We start from the raw sequence: 19,178 nt of genomic DNA, 5'->3' as shown, positions 1-19,178 counted from the left end.
AAACACCTTGAATTAAATACTGGCCTTCTGGACTTACAAAATTTTGAGCAGGAAAAGATAACTTTTATCTATTTTATCCTATGACATTAAAATTAATCTAGATTTAAATTACATCATGGGTGTGGCTTGTGGTGATAGTGGCACCAGTTGCTGCGGTAAATGTGGCATATTCGAGCGATTCTAAAATATTCTCCTGTTTAAATGCATATTGCCTGCCGTGCACAGTTAAGCTGATGCCACCGGCGTGGTGGTGCCACCGGCTTGGGCCCGTCATCGCTGCTCGCAGCTTTAATATAATGTTATTTTTAAATTCAATCTAGGCTACATTGATTATGAAAAGTGAAAATATGCGCAATATGTCAGAAGACAGAAAGTCAGAAATAATTTTGAACTAAATTTTTTATGATTTTGCTTAGAAAGCCTTTCTTTAATGGGAATTTCGTTTCGTATAAATTGTATCTTAATTGTAATCAATGTTTAATCAGATAATTGCCTGGATTTAATAAATAAGAAGCAAATAGTCTATATAGCAGACAATAATCGCGGGAGCGATCACATGCTTTACACATGAACTGAAGCGGGTCTCAAATAAACCCAAACTCAGCAGATACTCGTCTCACAAACATGTGAAGTATGTGTATATAAAGCTTGAAATGTCCACTTTTAAACGTAACGGATAAAAAATAGTCAAGCAATGCGCACTGTTCAATAGTGGCGGTGATATGCGTCCGTTCATTCTTGTCAAAGACGCTGACGTACGTTTATAAACCAATCACAGTCCAGATGCCACATAGATGAAGACGAGTGGACGCAAGTGCGTCATGTAAAGTTCTTTAGTCCGCTCACATAATTGCAATGTGAAACCAAACCAAAACTAACCGAATGTATAAAAAGTATCAAAACATGAACTTCGGTTCGGACCTTGGTGCGGACTTTCAGGTGTGAAAACGCCCTTAGACCCCGGTTCCTGTGGTTGAAACACGTTGAGTACCAGCCCAAAGTCCCTAGTTCCTGGGGAAAGTGGAAACACGGCTTATGAAATAAATGCTTTTCTCCAAAACACGTTGGCCACAATTATTGGCACCCTTTTATTAAATACTTTTTGCAACCTCCTTTTGCCAAGATAACAGTCTTCTCCTATAATGCCTGATGAGTTTGGAGAACACTTGACAAGAGATCGGAGACCCTTCCTCAATGCAGAATCTCTCCAGATCCTTCAGATTCCCAGCTCCATGTTGGTGCATTTTCTATAGGGTTCAGACTGGAACGGCCATGGGCATGGGGTGCTTTTATTCCTGTTTGCACCAAACTCATCTGGTGGGTTTGCAGCCAAAAAACTCTTTTTATAGTTTCATCTGACCACAGAACAAGGTCCCGTTTGAAGCTCCAGTCGTGTCTGACACTGAATCTGCTGGAGTTTGTGTCTGGATGAGCGAGGAGGATTTTTCTTGAATCCCTCCCAAACAACATGTGGTGACGTAGGGGCTGTTTGATCATTTTTTGGACTTTCTGACCCCAAGATTCAACTAATCTCTGCGATTCTCCATTTGTGATCCTCAGAGAGTCTTTGTCCACTCAAACTCTCCTCCTCTCGTGCATTAGGATGATATAGACACACGTCCTCTTCCAGGCGGATTCATAACATCTTTAGTTAACTGAACTTCTTAATTATTGCCCTGATGGTGGAAATGGAGATTTTCAATGCTTTAGCTGTTTTCTTATGTGGCATTCACACCGGACGCGATTCGCACGAAGGTGGACGCGTGTAAATTTTGAGTTTACTCGCGCGAATCGCGTGTGAAATCACTGCACAACAGATGCGAATTCGCGTCATGGGCGGGGCTTCCGCCAGCAGCTCGTCTCGTTGAGAAATGGCTGACATGGGCTGTGTTTACATGTCTTTTTTTTGTTAAAATCTACTGTTAATGTGGGACAAAACGTAGTTTTAAGACTTTTTCAGTCGATAATGTAGTTGTTTAAAGCTCAAATCTGTGGTTTATTTATATAAAGAGTGCCTATTTGAACATTTTATCTGCCGTTGTCGGAGTTGTGAGCTCCAGCGGATCAGCGGCGGTCAGCGCTCGTCAAAGCCGGCGAGGGCAACCTTTCCTCGGCCAGTCCTTCTGCCGTCTGCCGCTGGCTCTGATGTCTCTGTGGTGTCTCGAGCTATAATTCGTCTTGTAATGGCCGATCTTTGGTCTCATGGATCTATAATTTGTTCCCTGGCAAATCGTTTAGGCTGAGGGCAAAGTGAAGTTTCCTTACTTTATATTTTTAGGCTATAACTGTATGTTGCAGTTGTAACGTTAGCCTACTAGCACTGACTTTGAATGTTTGACTGCATTGTTTGCTTTATTTCATGTATAGCTTGTTATACATTACTTATACTTTTGTATTATTGATCATACATAAACTTGCATTTAACAAAAAGAGACTGGGTTGTGTTTCATGTCATTTAATGTTATCACAGTGATAATCATATTGTCTGAACCAGATATTAATATACAGATTTTCTCCTCATTGTTGTCACTACTAGAGCAAGCTCCTGATTGGTTAACGCGGCGCGAAATATCCGCCAAAGTTCAGATTTTTCAACTTGAGCGATTCGCGCGAATCGCGTTCAAAACGCTCAATTCGCGTCCTTCGCGCCGCCTCAATCGCGCGAATCGCGCCGCAGAATGCCATTTCGCGTCTCTGCATTGACTTAACATGTAAATCACTCGCGCGAATCGCGTCCGGTGTGAACGCACCATTACAGCTCAACAATCTTTTTCTGCACATCAGAGCTATATTCTGTGGTTTTACTCATGATGAATGAGGGAATTTGGCCTTTGCGTTTCGTCATATTTATACTCGTGTGAAACAAAAAAGTCATAGCTAGACGATTTCATGCTCCTAGTCACCCCGGTGTGCTTCACAATGTAAATATTAATGGGAATACACTTCCCATTATTTTACTCATTAAAAATTCTAGGGGTGCCAATAATTCTGACCACAACTCAGATTCACTCGCACACTGCACAAAACCTCACATTTAACAATCAGTTTTCTGACTGCACACAGAGCCAAAGAAGAATGCATAACAACAGAATTTGTGAATACATACTATCAGCAAATATATGTTTGCAAGTTATGTAATACGTGTACATTTTCCCAGCAAAACAGGCCAAAAAATACTGATGCACTCACGGGTATATTCACATTTTTGTCCAATAAAATGCTCTCTATAATGAGAACGTCTTTTGCTTCTGCTTTCCACTAGCAATGTGTTTGTTGGTTGTAAAAACGCTTACACTTCATTTCCTTTCCCAACCATCAGCTGCTAGAGGGAATGGAATTAACCCATTTTGAAAATGTCATCACCGCTTTTGCGCAAAGTGGTTTTGCAGAATTATGACATAAACTAAAGGCATTCTGGAAAAATGTCCCATTATTGTTATTATTATTTGAAATGTATTGTTTGGACTCCACCATTCTTCAAAATATCTCCTCTTGTAGTCCACAGAAGAAATAAATAGATACAGGTTTAGAACAACATGAATGTGAGTAAATGATGACGACGTTTAACTGCTTAATTTAGCCCTAAGTTCAAATCGAATGCAGGTGTTCTCACGAATTTCCCAGAGCATGAGTACGTCCAGCGTAAGGAAACAAATGGCGGCAAAATGCTTTGAACAAGTGGTGATTCGCTTGACAAACTCGTTTTCTTGGAGAATAAAAAAAACTATGCTATGATGGTTTAGCACGATGACCCAGTTTGGTCTTGGTTTACTCACAGCGAGCAATCACATTCATGCGTACTCAGTAGAATAAACGGCTCTAACAAAGATTTTATAGCACAGAACATCAGCAAAATACATACGACTAAAATAAATAAATAAATTGTAACAGTGGCAAATTAACATCCATTCTTGAGTCTTGCTATTCAGACAGCAAAGCTGCTCTTTAAATGCACTATGTTTGCAAGAGGAGACCTGAGGTGAACAAGTATGATCCCAGCGCTTGAGTCATTTCTCATTTCACTAAAGCTCTTCTAGGTTCATCGCTTCAAACTGCCGTGGAAAAATCAGTAGCTTATTGCTCAAAATTGTCCATCTTGTGAATCTGCAATACAGGACGACGAGACAACATATAAAGCGGCTAATTATTGACCAGGTCCAGAGATTGTGTGTAGAATCACAAAAAAAACGTAAAGTGTTTTTTTGTGGCAAACCTTCATTTTCATGCATCAGGATTCTTTGAAAGCAAGGGTCTGCGCTGTTGATAGGTCCTCATCCAACCCTGGACCACCTGGAAACACAAAAAAGAAAAGCGTCTCATATTTTAATGCAGCTTATTACAATAACTGTGTTGTGAACTTCTGTTGTTCCTTGAAGTAGAGACCAGGAGACGTCGGGATCAAACAGGAGATTGATTTAACAGTACACCTGATAGGTTATATACATTCCAAAGGGGGAGGGATTTACATTGAGAGGAGGAGACACTCATAGGTAAAAAGGACACACCCTAAACATTCCTGTCTCATCAGCCGTAATTCAATCAGCATAACAGTGTCATTCAAATGCATAGATGCTAATCCAATCACTCAGGCAGTATTGCTCTAAACTTGTCATGGTAAATAGTCAGGAAGTGCATAAAGACAAAAGACTTAATGTATCAACCACATACACGGTCTGACGTAATCTCCTTAGAATTTCCTCAAGTTTACTTCAAAATGTAAAACACAAATATAGATAATGTTTTCAGTTATATTCTATTACATTGGAACCTATATATAACAATGTATACATTTGTAATCTTACAACTGGGATTAAAGGGTTTATTACACTGGATCATTACAACATGAGACCAGGTGGCTGTAAATAATTGGAAATGTGTGTGAATCCACTCTCTCTGCGTTTCCATCTCAGTCTAAAGTACTGTGAAGATTATGCTAATACGCCGGTGACGTATGACTCCACGCGACTTTCCAGATCCCGCACCGCAACAGACTTTTAAAAATGCTGGTTGAAATAAAATGCTGTGTGAACTGAACCAATCAGCATGTCCAGCGCCCAAGTCCCACCCCCGAAAGTTCCTGAACGTTGAAAAAGTGCAATCTCGTGAGCAGGGACTTTCTGAGGGGAAATTCTTACCCAGAACTTAATTTAGACCCTGCGGTCGAAACACACCGAGTACCAGCTCAAAGTCCCTAGTTCCTGGGGAAAGTTCCCGCGGTGGAAACGCGGCTATAGACTGAATGGACATGATAGTGACAGAGCAAAAGACCTTTGGATCCATTGTTTAAAATCCAGTAAAGACATGACTTCTTTCTGAATAATAATGTCAGTTGTAAATCTTTATCATAGTACATTTATTGATAGGACACAGTCAAAATACTGTATGTGCTGTGCACACTGACCTTACTGTAGTTATTTTGGTTATAATTTAAAGGTCTTGTGTTGTGTGAGTAATCCGTAACCGTCTTACATTTACTGATGAAATGTAAAATCACTGAAGATCGGTAAGGCTGCGCATTTATAGGAGTGAAACACTATTGGCCAGTGTTTCAGTTTCATTGTCCAAACCCTGTAGTTGACCACATGTTGACAGTTTTTGTAAAGAATAATTCTGCAGTGCATCAAGTCAAGTATTCATTATTCGGGAGACTGTTGCTGCCATTAGACAGTTTATTGTTTGAAAACTTGAGAACAATCTCGGATGAATTTAACATTTTATTCTCTTTATCGCAATGGTACCAGTACCACTGCTGTTCAAAAGTTTGGGGTCGGAAAGAGTTTTGAACCAGCCAGTGTTCAAAACGATCTCCTTACTTTAGCCCGACTCACAACGATAAGCTTGTAATAATGTGTTATAATTTGAGAGGTACTTCCGCCGTTCGTCTTTGCGTCATTACGTCACATCTGTGCACATAAAGGAGGAGTCCGGCTAGTGGGCGATCGCATGTGAGGATGCTGCAGGTGGCGGATCATTTGTGGCCTGTTCTTACAGCAGCTGGAATAATTAAACTTGTCATTTTGATGGTGGATTGTAATCCAGAAAGTTCAAAATGACAATCATCGCTGAGGAGCCGCCAGGGCTTAATTTGAGCCGGAACATGTTCCGGCACCTCCGATGTTGGATCCGGAACCTTTTTTATTGAATCCGGCACCTCATATGTCACTATTCAAATTAATCGTCAAAAAAAATTTGTTCAATGTTATTGGTCGTGTTCGTATTTATTCAAATAAATAAAAATTGCCTTGAATAGGCTACACGCAGCTTTGTTTGTTTTGCGGTCTATTGCCGATGCAATGCTCTGCTGATGCGAGCCGCGGGAAAGCCCTGGTCTGTTGTAGAAAGGATACTGATCCATCCAATGCAACAAATATATTTAATGGCTAATGTATGCATAGGCCTATGCTGAGTTTAATTTATTTATGATTAGATGCGTTGTAGGTCACGCGCAATGCAAGTGAATGTTATTATATTGTCTGTTATATTTGCTTTTTATTTATTAAATACAAGCAATTAGTTGATGCAACATTTACTAAAATTAATATACAATTTATACAAAACAAAATTCGTTTCAAAGAAAGGCTTTCTACAAAGCAAAACTTAATGAAAGTGGTAAAAAAAATCATGTCACCCGAATTTGCGCATCTTATGATCCTATCTTTTATTACAATTGTTTTTTATAGCAAAAATGTTATAAACACATCTATATATCTACCCCAGATCTACGTCATATTCTCGCGCATGCGTCGTGGAGACACACACGGAAGACAAGAACAAGTTGGATAAAGGTGTTATTTAGATTTTTTTTTCGCACAAAAACTATTGTCGTCGCATCGTAAAATTATTGTAGAGTCACTGTGGTGAGATGGACTTTGTAACAACGTTTTAAGTGCCTTTTATGGGTCTTGTGAGTGTAAATGTACTGAATGCCAATGGAGGCCTATCTGAAGCCTTTCTCAGCATCAGCTTTACACTAAAATATCTTCATTTTCATTTTTGGGTGAACTAACCCTTTAATTCCCCTCAGTGTCATGGATGTTTACAGAGCAGAGGTCAACTCTCTTTAATTCCAAAGGGAGAGATGGACTTTTGTCTTCATTATTATTTTGTGCAGTATTATTTGGTTACTGTGTTATTTCAGGTTCAAAAGGTAGCAAAAAATAACACTTTAAAATCTAAAGAGTGTTCATGTGATTTTATGCAATGTGAAATTAATGAATACATAATAATCGCAAAACCATGATTATTAATCAGACCATAATCGTACCAACAAAGTCTATAATCGTTGCATCCCTAGTGGTAAACATAGCACTGGCATCTCACGTGTTTGGAGAAATATTACAGTGACAAAAGACTCCTTATGTTCAGCCATTTCAACTAAAGCACAGTCGACGGAGGTGTTGTGTTTTGCTTATGCTTGGAAAGGCTGATTCACTTATTATAAGCGTTTTTAGGGTTGTTGTTTAATTAACTGTCACCCCCCTTTTTGAGAATACACATGAAAATGCACTATCCAAACTTAAGGGCTGTAATTCAAGAATGCTTTGGAATATAGACCAAAGTTTGGTCTCGTTTTAAAGACGACATTCTGCAGATTATTGCTGAAGTGAAAGCAATTCAAAATATGAAAGTTTGAAATAGTTATGGAAGTTTAAATTTACTGTAAATGAAAAATACTGTACTAAATATTTTTTATTTCATATAAAATATATATTTTACAAAAAAGAATTTACTCTAAAATTACTATAAAATCAAAGCCATATGTCTAACCAATTTGTGTTCCAAATTTGAAGTTGATATCACAAAAATTGAAGTCCCCATGAGATTTTGTTTAGGGTGCTGTACCAAAAATAGCCACCGGGTGTCATTCAAATTCCATTTATTGTTGTTTTGATGCATTTTCCTGTAAATTTCTGTCCAAATATTACTTCCATCACAAAACAGTCACCAAATATGGACCCTTGAGACTCAGACCTTTCCGACAATATGCGTTTTGTCAAGATTGGAAAAGATTTTGAATATAAAGTAGTTAAAATAATTGTTGTAATATGAAACATGACAGCGCCCACTAGGGGAGGAGCCCGCTAGAATAATTTAGAGTAACGTTTCCATGGCAACACAATGTCCGATTTCAAAACGGTTTTTCACAGGATGAATTTTGAGTTTGTAAGCTTTCAAATGATACCTAATTTGTGATAATTACTTAAATATATGATATGAAAAAAAGGCGATCAAAAAAAGAGCACCAGGCGTCCCACCTGTGGGACGGTGACAGTTAAGAGGTTAAGCTCGACTCATACAGCGATCGAGTTTACAGAGTTATTATGCGAGCAGGTGCGGGTCATGATATTTTGGTCTTATTTTCAGCAAAATGTAGAAGAAAACATTGTAGAATGCGGTTGTTAATCCCGTAAATGACTGAACTGTGTGTGTAAACAGAACAAGATTAAGCACTAAAAGGAGAAATTAAACTCTATTTAGCTGCAGTGTGTATGTGGCCCATGACATGATCCTTCAGAAATCATTCTAATGCGCTGATTTGCTGAGGCAATAAACATTTCTAATCATTATCAATGTTTAAAAACAGTTTTGCTGCTTCATATTTTTGTGGAAACCGTGATATGCTCTTATTCGTGGTTCTATGATGAAAAGAAAGTTCAAAAGAACAGCATTTATTTTAAGTAGAAATCTTTTATAGCATTATAAATGTCACTTTTGATCCATTATTGTGTCCTTGCTGAATAACAATATTAATATTGGTAGTGTATATGTTTACAATTGCTTTCAGTAATTTCAGTAAAAAGAGTCAGCATCAGCGTTTTTCATTTCATAACAGGATGGATTACCTTTGTGTCTTCCTCTTTCCAAAGAATTTCCTGTTCTGCCTCGTTGAGCTCTTCGGTCGGGTCATACGTGTAGACTGGAAGCAGCTGATGCCGCAGTCTATCAATCCTAAACGTGCATCAGACACACAAGCAGCAAAGAAGAAGTCATTCTGACCCAGTATTATTTCCTTCATCACCCACTAACCTTGTATTGAAAACAGAGATTCAGACATTCTGCCTAATATCTGCTGTTGTGTTTCTCAGAAGAAAAACACATGGGTTTGCTCATTTTTAAGTGAACTACACTAGTGGTCAAAAGTTTGGAATAATTATAGCATTTTTGACAAAAGCCTCTTCTGCTCACCAAGGGTACATTTGTTCCATGAAAAAAACACTCACATTGTGAAATATTATTAGAAAACTTAAAATAAATCTTTTAAATGGTTCTAGTGATGATAGAAGCTGCATTTTATGCATCATTACTCCAGTCTTCAGTGTCACATGATCCTTCAGAAACCATCCTAATATGATAATTTGATGCTCAAGAAACATTTATGATTATTATCAAAGTTGAAAACAGTTGTGCTGCTTCATATTTTTGTGGAAACATAATTCAAAAGTGTGGTTTAAGTCACATTAAGAATCAGCAAGAAGGCATTCATTTGATCAAAAGTGGCAGCAAAGATATTTATAATGCTATAAAAGATTTATATTTCAAATAAATGCTGTTCTTTTGAACGTTCTATTCATCAAAGAATGCATCAGTTTCTACAAAGATATTAAGCAGAAAAAAACTCAAAAATTGATAAAACTAAGAACATATAATAATATTTGAGCACCAATAATAACTGATAATAACTCAGCAGCAAATCAGCATATTAGAATGATTTCTAAATATAATGAATATTATTTATTATATTTAGAATACAAATAATATAATATTAATTATAATACACTTCAATCGTCTTCATTTGTTACTCAGATTAAAGTCATTTCACCTTTGAAAAAATATTCTAAATAATATCTAATATATCTAAATTATATAGATTAATATTAGCACAGAATGCATCTACCCACCTAAAAGAAAACTTTTGAATTTGAAGATCAAGGTTAAATTGTACTTAATTTGTCTTCCAGGAAACATTTCAAAAATGTGGACATCTTCATCCTGTTCATAAGTTTTCCCCGGCTCTTAATGCATCATGTTTTCTTCTGGAGCATCAGTGAATGTTTCAACCTTTTTTAATAGTTGTCTTTGAGTCCCTCAATCGTGAATTTTTTATAAATTCAGCATTTTTTTTGTCTTGTGGACTCTATGTAGACATCTTATGTAAAATATCTTAAGAAAAATAACATGCATTTTGTAATTATGTAACTTATTTTGTTAATATAACTGAAATAATAGAACAATTTTGCAGATTCTACAAGGGGTGTGTAAACTTTTGAGCACAACTGTAAATTAAGTACAATATATATATATTTTTTTACGTATGTAGAATTTAGACACACCTGCTATATAGAAGAATTAATTTAAGGGCATGACTTTATATTTGAGGTATTAATGTCTGTAATTAATTTTTGTAACTTTTGTAAATTGCAGATTACATTGAGTAACTTGCAGTATGTGTTTTGTTTTATTTCTTGTCTTCTTTTTCCTAATTTTTTTTGCCAAATTGTCTAACAAATAAATAAAATGTTTTCTTTGATTAATAATTCTAATTTACAACTTCAATACAAGACCATGCATGTATGCATATTACACAATATAAAATAAACAAAACAAATTTTTCTAATTCACCTATCTGTGTCCAATGTCACCTTGACAGCCCGGACACATATTGCCAAAAGTATTGGGACACTCCTCCAAATCACTGAGTTCAGGTGTTCAATCACTTCCATGGTCACAGGTGTATATAAATCAAGCTCTAGACATGCAGACGCTTCTACAATCATTTGTGAAAGAATGGGTCGCTCTCAGGAGCTCAGTGAACTCAAGCGTGGGAACGTGATTGGTTGACACCTGTGCAATAAGTCCATTCGGGAAATTTCCTCACTACTAAATATTCCACGCTCAACTGTTAGTGGTTTTATAACAAAGTGGAAGCAATTGGGAACTAAAGCAACTCAGCCATGAAGTGATAGGCTACGTAAAATCACAGAGTGGGGTCAGCGCAAGCGCATACAGTGAGCAGAAGTCACCAACTTTCTGCAGAGTCAATAACTACAGACCTCCAAACTTCATGTGGCCTTCAGATTAGCTCAAGAACAGTGTGTAGAGCTTCATGGAATGGGTTTCCATGGCCGAGCAGCTCATCCAAGCCTTACATCACCAAGTGCAATGCAAAGCGTGGGATGCAGTGGGGTAAAGCGCGCCGCTACTGGACTCTAGAGCAGCGGAGACGTGTTCTCTGGGAGGACCAATCACGCTTCTCTGTCTGGCAATTCGATGGACGAGTCTGAGTTTGGCGGTTGCCAGGAGAACGGGACTCGCCTGACTGCATTGTGATGAGTGTAAAGTTTGGTGGAGGGGGGATTATGGTGTGGTGTTGTTTTTCAGGGGCTGGGCTTGGTCCCTTAGTTCCAGTGAAAGGAACTCTTAATGATTCATACCAAGACATTTTGGACAATTTCATGCTCCCAACTTTGTGGGAACAGTTTGGGGACGGCCCCTTCTTGTCCCAGTATGACTGCGCACCAGTGCACAAAGCGTCGGCCCATAAAGACATGGATGAGCGAGTTTGGTGTGGAGGAACTTGACTGGCCTGCACAGAGTCCTGAGCTCAACCCGATTGAACACCTTTGAGATGAATTAGAGCGGAGACTGAGAGCCAGGCCTTCTCGTCCAACACCAGTGCCTGACCTCACAAATGCGCTTCTAGAAGAATGGTCAAAAATTCCCATAAACACACTCCTAAACCTTGTGGAAAGCCTTCACAGAAGATTTTAAGCTCTTATAGATGCAACGGGTGGGCCAACTCCATATTAAACCCAACGGATTACGAATGGGATGCCATTAAAAGTTATGTTGTACATTGTTCTTAAGATTAAAATACCATCATCCCCTTCTCTTTGCTTATTAGGAGAACATTCAGAGATTGATGCTGCAACGCATTATGTAAAATCTGTTGATACTGCTCTGATATTTGCCACGAAAGCTATTCTTCAACATTGGAAAACTAAACAATTATTAAATATTAATCAGTGATTAAAATTACAACTAGAACCCATGGCAATGGGACATAAATGCTGCCGTAGCAAGAAAGAGCACTAGAGTCTGTTTGGAAATCTGGTCTCATATTAGCTTTTTAGTAGAGGAGTGAGTGAGTCTCCTCCTGACATTTACTTTTGTGAAAACCCTATTCAAACCCTATATATAATTGCATTTAATTTCATTGTATGTCTTTGTTTTAATATATAATACAATTGTGCTCAAAAGTTGACATACACCTTGCAGAATCTGCAAAAATGTTAATGATTTGAACAAGAGTCCACAAGACAATTAAAAAAAAACAGCTGACTTAAAAAAATTTATGTTCAAAAGTTTATGAACCCTTGATTCTTAATCCTGTGTCGTTCCCTGATGACCACGGCTGTGTGTGTGTGTGTGTGTTTTGTGATGGTTGTTCTTGAGTCTCTTGTTTGTCCTGAGCAGTTAAACTGACCAACGTTTTTCAGAAAAATCCTCCATTCTTCAGTTTTCCAGCATCTTTTGCACATTTGAACCCTCTCCAGCAGTGACTGTATGATTTTGAGATCCATCTTTTCACACTGAGGACGATTGAGGGACTCAAACACAACTGCTAAAAAAGGTTGAAACATTCACTGAAGCTCCAGAAGGAAACGCGACGCATTAAGAGCCGGGGTGAAAACGTTTTGAATTTAAATATCAAGGTAAATTTACTTAATTTGTCTTCCGAGAAACATGTAAGTATCTTCTGTTGCTTACGAAGGGCAGCACTAAATGAAAAAACTTTTGTAAACTTTTGAGCACAACTGTAAATTGAAGTACAACATATATTACTTTTTTACGCATGTAGAATTTAGACACACCTTCTATATAGAAGAATTCATTTAAGGGCATGACTTTATATTTTAGGTATTAATATCTGTATTTTTGTAACTTGTGTAAATTGCAGATTACATTGAGTAATTGGCAGCATGTGTTTTGTTTTATTTCTTGTCTTCTTTTTCCTCCTCATATTGAATTATTATTAAAAAAAAAAATAACAAAAGAATGATTTCTGAAGGATCATGTGACGCTGAAGACTGGAGTAAAGATGCTGAAAATACAGCTTTGATCAAAGGAATAAATTACATTTTACAATATATTCACATAGAAAACAGTAATTTCAAATTTTAATAATATTTCACAATATTACAGTTTTTACTGTATTTTTGATCAAATAAATGCAGCCTTGGTGAGCAGAAGAGACTTCTTTAAGGGGGGGGGGTTGGGGGGGGGGTCTATGCTATTTCATGCACTCTGACTTTTTACACTGTTGATTCTCATGCTAAACATGGTCAAAATGGTTCAAAAAACGAGTTGGACGTAAGAGTATTTCTGTGCCAAATACACTCAGGATTCAAACAAGTTTCTGAACTTTTTTTTTTCCGATTATGGCCGTGTATGATGTCATAAAGGGCGGGATTCCTTATATGGGCATGTCTCCAGAGCGAGATCAAGAGCGCGCCCATCAACGAGCTTCGTTCGGTTACAGAGCCTTCGCCGGCGCTGCCATTTTGTTTTTAGACCATGAAATCAACAGTGTCACTAAAGACGTGTGTTTCTGGTTGTGAAGGAAACATAAACTTGTTCAGCTTCCCAAATAACCCAGCATTAAGGAAACAGTGGATGCAGTTTATTCTTTGGAGTTCTGCAAGTGTGTTTGTTTGTTCCCGGTCATGAGTGGAAACCGCAGGCGGTGAGTGAAACTGCATCAAATGTGTGTGTCTTGTTGGGAATCGGCACGTAAGTGCATATAATGTCAACAACACAAACGTAGAGGGATACGGAATAAGGAATAGGAATAATGCCATGATGAATTGTTTGTGTGTGTGTGCTCGTGACTCTTTAGCTCCGCCCACTGCAAGCCTTCACAAGTTTGACTGTTTTCAGAAAGCGTATCTGTCTTTTATAAATATGATTCAACTAAAGACTCTTCAGAGATATGAAGCAGGGCTGGACATTAAACCTGTTCACACGCTTGTCCTTCGGACAAGTAAATCTGTCATTCACTTGTCCGAGTAAAAAATTAGCTTGTCCTGATTTTTTCCGTAAATATAATCTATTCTGAAGTAATATTCTCACCAGTGTTCAATCAGCTTTGACATATTTAAATCGGAATATTTGTGCATTTTTCCATAATCTTATTAAATATAGGGTATGCTTCAGCTTTCCTTTTATATTCTTAAATTTGATCTATAAATTAAATTAGAAGAACACACTAATAGGGCCGTTACCAATCAAATTAAATCATTTACACTGAAAAATTACAACTGCATTAAATAATGTTATGAGATTATTTTAAATAGTTTTGAAAATACAAATAAGAAATGTTGGAAAGATGAAACTAAACCACCAGTAGGTGGCGGCATGTGACCGTCTTAATGAGCGAGTCATTGAGTCGATTCAGTGAAACGGCTGATTCATTCAAGAATTTGGCGTTCGTTTACGAACAGGTCATTGAATCTTTGATTCAACCGATTCATTAAACCGCTGAATCATTCACTAACACACACTGATGTTGTGAGATGCGTTACGGTTCTGCTGTGATATTTGTTTGGAACTATTTTCGCTGCTGAAATGGAACAAAAACAGTCCATATTACATCTAAAATGTAAGTGACTTAATGTTAAATTGTTTATGGAACTGGCGTATGAAATCAGTGTCATGTTCAGTCGTGATGGTATTCAGGAAAACAACACTCTTGTTAGTGTAATGTTGCTTAACTGTATCATATGTTATAAATATAAAAACTGCACAATTTTAACTGTGTATGTTAACTGAGTTTCTGTGTGTGAGCGGCGCTCATTTGTTTTCGATTTTTTCCTCGAGAGGCTGCGCGAGCTCAACCTTGTTAACGTCAGTTCGGTTTATATTATTATCCACTATCGATCTCCACTTACACTGAATGCAGAATCATTATTGCACTTTGGTGATTCCCTAGTTATTTTTTGTTTTGACATTTTACTCAGGATACTTGTCCGTCGGGCAAGTAAAATTATTTTTCACTTGCCCCTTCAAAAAATCCACTTGTCCCGGACAAGCGTTAATGTCGAGCTCTGTGAAGGATGCAGTACTACTCTACAGATGCTCAAGATTAACACGAGACATTAAAAAACAAGTAAAAAAAATCACAATTCTTCTAAACTTTTGAATGGTTGTGTATCTTTCAAAGAGTGCTGGGGTGTGTTTATTTACCTCCGTTTCCTCCTAATGTACATCACCTATAAAACAAAAACATACATTAGTATTTTCCTAGTAAGAATGAATAATGTCTGTATGAAGCCAGGAGAGATGCGGCTGAGAAACCTATTCATAACAGAATAAAGGCCTTTTGTCTTTCTGGATCATCTGCTCAATCAAATTACTCCATCATGCGACTTCACATTCTCCCCCCACACACACTAGCACACAGTCAGACACAGTTAGAAACGCCCTGGAGAGGTGAAGCAAGCTATAGTAAAACCGCTCCTCCTCCTCCACCTACCACTGCAGCGATGACCCCGATCACCGTGATGAGGAAGAAGGGGACCAGCACGTAGCTGACGGACACATCTCCGCTGGCGGGGTGAGGAGGCGGGGTGGTGCTGTTCATACTCAGGCCTGTTTACTGCTCATCTTCTGCACGCATGTGACTCCCACATGGTCTTTCTGACCCAGTGACGACTGGGAAATCCAAGAGAGAATAAAGTTATTTATGGATGAGGGAAACGAGCTAGAGGGAGTTAATCATTCTATGTCAAACTTGTTTGCACTTTATATCTACCAGAACCTTTTACAACATCTTTTTTACTGCCAGGTGAAACGTTCACTCCAACATCAAAAGGGAAAACGTTTATTTACCAAGAATTAAAGGGTTAGTTCACCCAAAAATGTCAATTCTGTCATTAATTCCTCACCCTCATGTCGTTGGACACCCGTCAGACCTCCGTTCATCTTCAGAAACACAAATGAAGATATTTTAGTGTAAATCTGATGGCTCTGAAAGGCCTCCATTGGCTCAATGCACGGTTCACTCTCAAGACCCTTAAAAGGCACTAAAGACGTCGTTACAAAGTCCATCTCACTACAGTGGTTCTACAATAACTTTATGAATCGGCGAGAATAGTTTTTGTGCGCAAAAAAACCCTAAATAACGACTTATATAGTGATGACGATTTCAAAATAATGCATCATGAAGCTTCGAAGCGTTATGAATCAGTGAGTCGAATCATGATTCGGATCACGTGTCAAACTGCTGAAATTTGCCGATTCAAACTGCTGAATCGACTCACTGATTCATAACGCTTCGAAGCTTCATGAGGCCGTGTTTTGAAATCGTCATCACTATGTAAGTCGTTATTTAGGGTTTTTTTGCGCACAAAAACTATTCTCGCCGCTTCATAAAGTTATTGTAGAGCCACTGTAGTGAGATGGACTTTGTAACGACGTCTTTAGTGCCTTTTAAGGGTCTTGAGAGTGAACCGTGCATTGAGCCAATGGAGGCCTTTCAGAGCCATCAACTAAAATATCTTCATTTGTGTCTGAAGATGAACGGAGGTCTGACGGGTGTCCAACGACATGAGGGTGAGGAATTAATGACAGAATTTTCATTTTTGGGTGAACTAACCCTTTAAAGATATGTAGAACCACTTTTTATTGTGCCAATGACATTTTCTTTATTGCCATCCGTGGTGGGTGTAACTAGTTAAAAAGTACTTAGTTACTGTAATTTAATTACTTTCCCTTTACTCTTATTTTATCTGTAATTTAAAGTGTGTAGTATTTCTAATCTGATCTAATGACAGAAATGCAATATAATATAGATAACTATGTTTTCAGTGGTGTATAAAGACCTTACATAATGAAGTGTTATGTTTTTATCATTTCTATCTACACACACCGCGGGTCCCATTACAGTGAAGCCGCCATTTTGTGCCGCCATGTTTCTACGGTAGCCCTAAACGGACAAACTTCTCTACAGAGCTCTAGTCACTCTCTGCTGTCTCAGACGACCACATCTTTGTCCTGTGTCGGCCACCGTAGCTTCTCTATGTGCTTCGAAAGGGAGGGATGAGCCGTAGGCAATTCACAACCTGACCGCTATGCTGCTAAAATTTACACACTGCACCTTTAATTACAATTACTGCTGATGTAATTGAACTAAATACTGTGTGTAGACTGTAGAACAATTATACATAATACAAAAACAATTAAAGTCGATCTTTAATATGCATTTTTTTAATGTATCCTTCTCACTTAATACTTTGATCAATTAATACGAATAATTTATGTAGTTTAAATAATATTTATTTGAATGAATTAAAAGAGCCGTTTCATGTCTATTTCTAGAATCACTGAACTAGTCGAGGTTGATATAGGATTTAGAAAGTAATTCAATACTTTTTGGAGAGAGTAAGAGTGTGAATTGTAGCGTCATCTAGTGGTGAGGTTGTGAATTGCCTACGGCTCATCCCTAGAAGCTACGGTGGCCAACACAGGACAAAGATGTGGTCGTCTGAGACAGCAGAGAGTGACTAGAGCTCTGTAGAGAAGTTTGTCCCTTTAGGGCTACCGTAGAAACATGGCGGCACAAAATGGCGGCTTCACTGTAAGAGGACCCGCGGTGTGTGTAGATAGAAATGGCTCATTCTAAGGTAATAAAAACATAACGCTTCATTATGTAAGGCCTTTATACATCACTGAAAACATAGTTATGTATATTATATTGCATTTCTCTCAATAGATCCTCATAAATACTACACACTGCACCTTTAATTACTTTTTAACTTACCCAACACTGGTGTGTCTGAATGTTTCATAGGTTTTTCCCCTTCTAATTTCCTTGAAATTTTGTATTTATCGCTTTTTAATTTGTATTACTGTAATACAGCATTACACATATCACAGTGCAACAAATAATTTAATACGAGTTTTTAGCATTGTATTCTGATTATGCTATATTTTTGAGGTATTCTTTATATGAATATCAAAGAGTCATGTGTGAGGGGTGAATTGTCCAAACACCCTTTCTGTCCAAAGACTTTTAATATCATACAAGCTGCAAAAAAAGCACAACTTATCTCGATTAGGTAGTGTAACATTTGGCTTAATAATACACATTTTACAATGACAAAGCGCTTGTGTCGCACATGACTCTGCGAAAAACAACGCATTCATGACACTATCAGCTCACATTTGTTTACATCCTGTCCCGTGCATTATTACGGAGAGCCGCACTGATAGCATCAATGTCGTGATGATTATTATGAGCTGTAATAATAATAATAACACTGGTGTCTGCTGACTCACGTGAAAACATCATGACCAGTCAAACTTCACCATCGAGGCATGAAAGTAAACCACCTGATTCAGTCAAAAGAGCAGAATGAGTGGCACTTAACTATAAGCCGACTCCAAATCCAGTTATTGTAACACGAGTCATGGGTTTGTGTGACAGTAAACCTCCACTGTCAGTGTTTACGGAAAGCAAGTCCTGCGATGATGGTGGAGCTGGAGGCGGAGTTACGCCGAGGTCAACACACGACTCTGGCCAGCAGATGGCGCCACTGCTATTACACTACTGCATCAGATCAGATCATATATCATCATAATGGATTAGGTCATAATGTTATGCCTGATCTGTGTGATTTCATATCATATTTGTAATTTCATATATTATTTCATTTCATATCATATCATCGTATATGGTATGATATGATATTAAATTTTATGATATGATAAGATATTAAATTATATGATTGTTATGATATGAAATTATATGATATGCAATTATATTATTATATGATATATGATTATGATATTATATGATAGGAAATGATTGATATGATATCAATCATTTCATATCATATAATTATATATCATATATCAATCATTTCATATAATATCATATATCAATCATATATCATATATCAATCATTTCATATAATATAATATCATATCAACCAAATCAATCATATCATGTCATGTCAATAATTTCCTATCATATAATATCATAATCATATCATATCATATAATATCATATCATATCATATAATCATATAATTGCATATCATATAATTTCATATTATATAATATCATAACAATCATATAATTGAAAATATTATGAATAATATAATATCCTTTCATATCAT

The 19,178-nt window shown here is 37.4% G+C and overlaps 1 protein-coding gene across 1 annotated transcript; it reads right to left on the bottom strand.

The window, feature by feature from the left end:
- Positions 1–403: 403 nt before the first annotated feature.
- Positions 404–18,562, bottom strand: smim29 (small integral membrane protein 29). The gene is made up of 6 exons (XM_079803181.1): positions 18,337–18,562; positions 15,533–15,711; positions 15,244–15,269; positions 8,844–8,949; positions 4,214–4,290; positions 404–4,104 (listed from the first exon to the last, which is right to left on the bottom strand). Exons 2-5 carry the CDS (start codon positions 15,638–15,640, stop codon positions 4,222–4,224), a joined length of 309 nt encoding a protein of 102 aa, XP_079659307.1. The 5' UTR covers positions 15,641–15,711; positions 18,337–18,562; the 3' UTR covers positions 404–4,104; positions 4,214–4,221.
- Positions 18,563–19,178: the final 616 nt, after the last annotated feature.

The sequence above is a fragment of the Gobio gobio genome, assembly GCF_949357685.1.
Source record: "Gobio gobio genome assembly, chromosome: 21".
Classification (NCBI taxonomy): domain Eukaryota; kingdom Metazoa; phylum Chordata; class Actinopteri; order Cypriniformes; family Gobionidae; genus Gobio; species Gobio gobio.
This window is presented reverse-complemented; position numbering and strand designations above follow the sequence as displayed.

Bases quoted from the DNA above. Each gene is read 5' to 3' on its own strand.
- smim29 (XM_079803181.1), bottom strand. From the start codon at position 15,640: ATGAACAGCACCACCCCGCCTCCTCACCCCGCCAGCGGAGATGTGTCC. The intron at 8,950-15,243 runs GTAAATAAACAC...ATGCACGTTTAG, and splicing joins TACATTAGGAGGAAACGGAG to GATTGATAGACTGCGGCATC. The intron at 4,291-8,843 runs GTAATCCATCCT...TTGTGTTTCCAG, and splicing joins GGAAAGAGGAAGACACAAAG to GTGGTCCAGGGTTGGATGAG.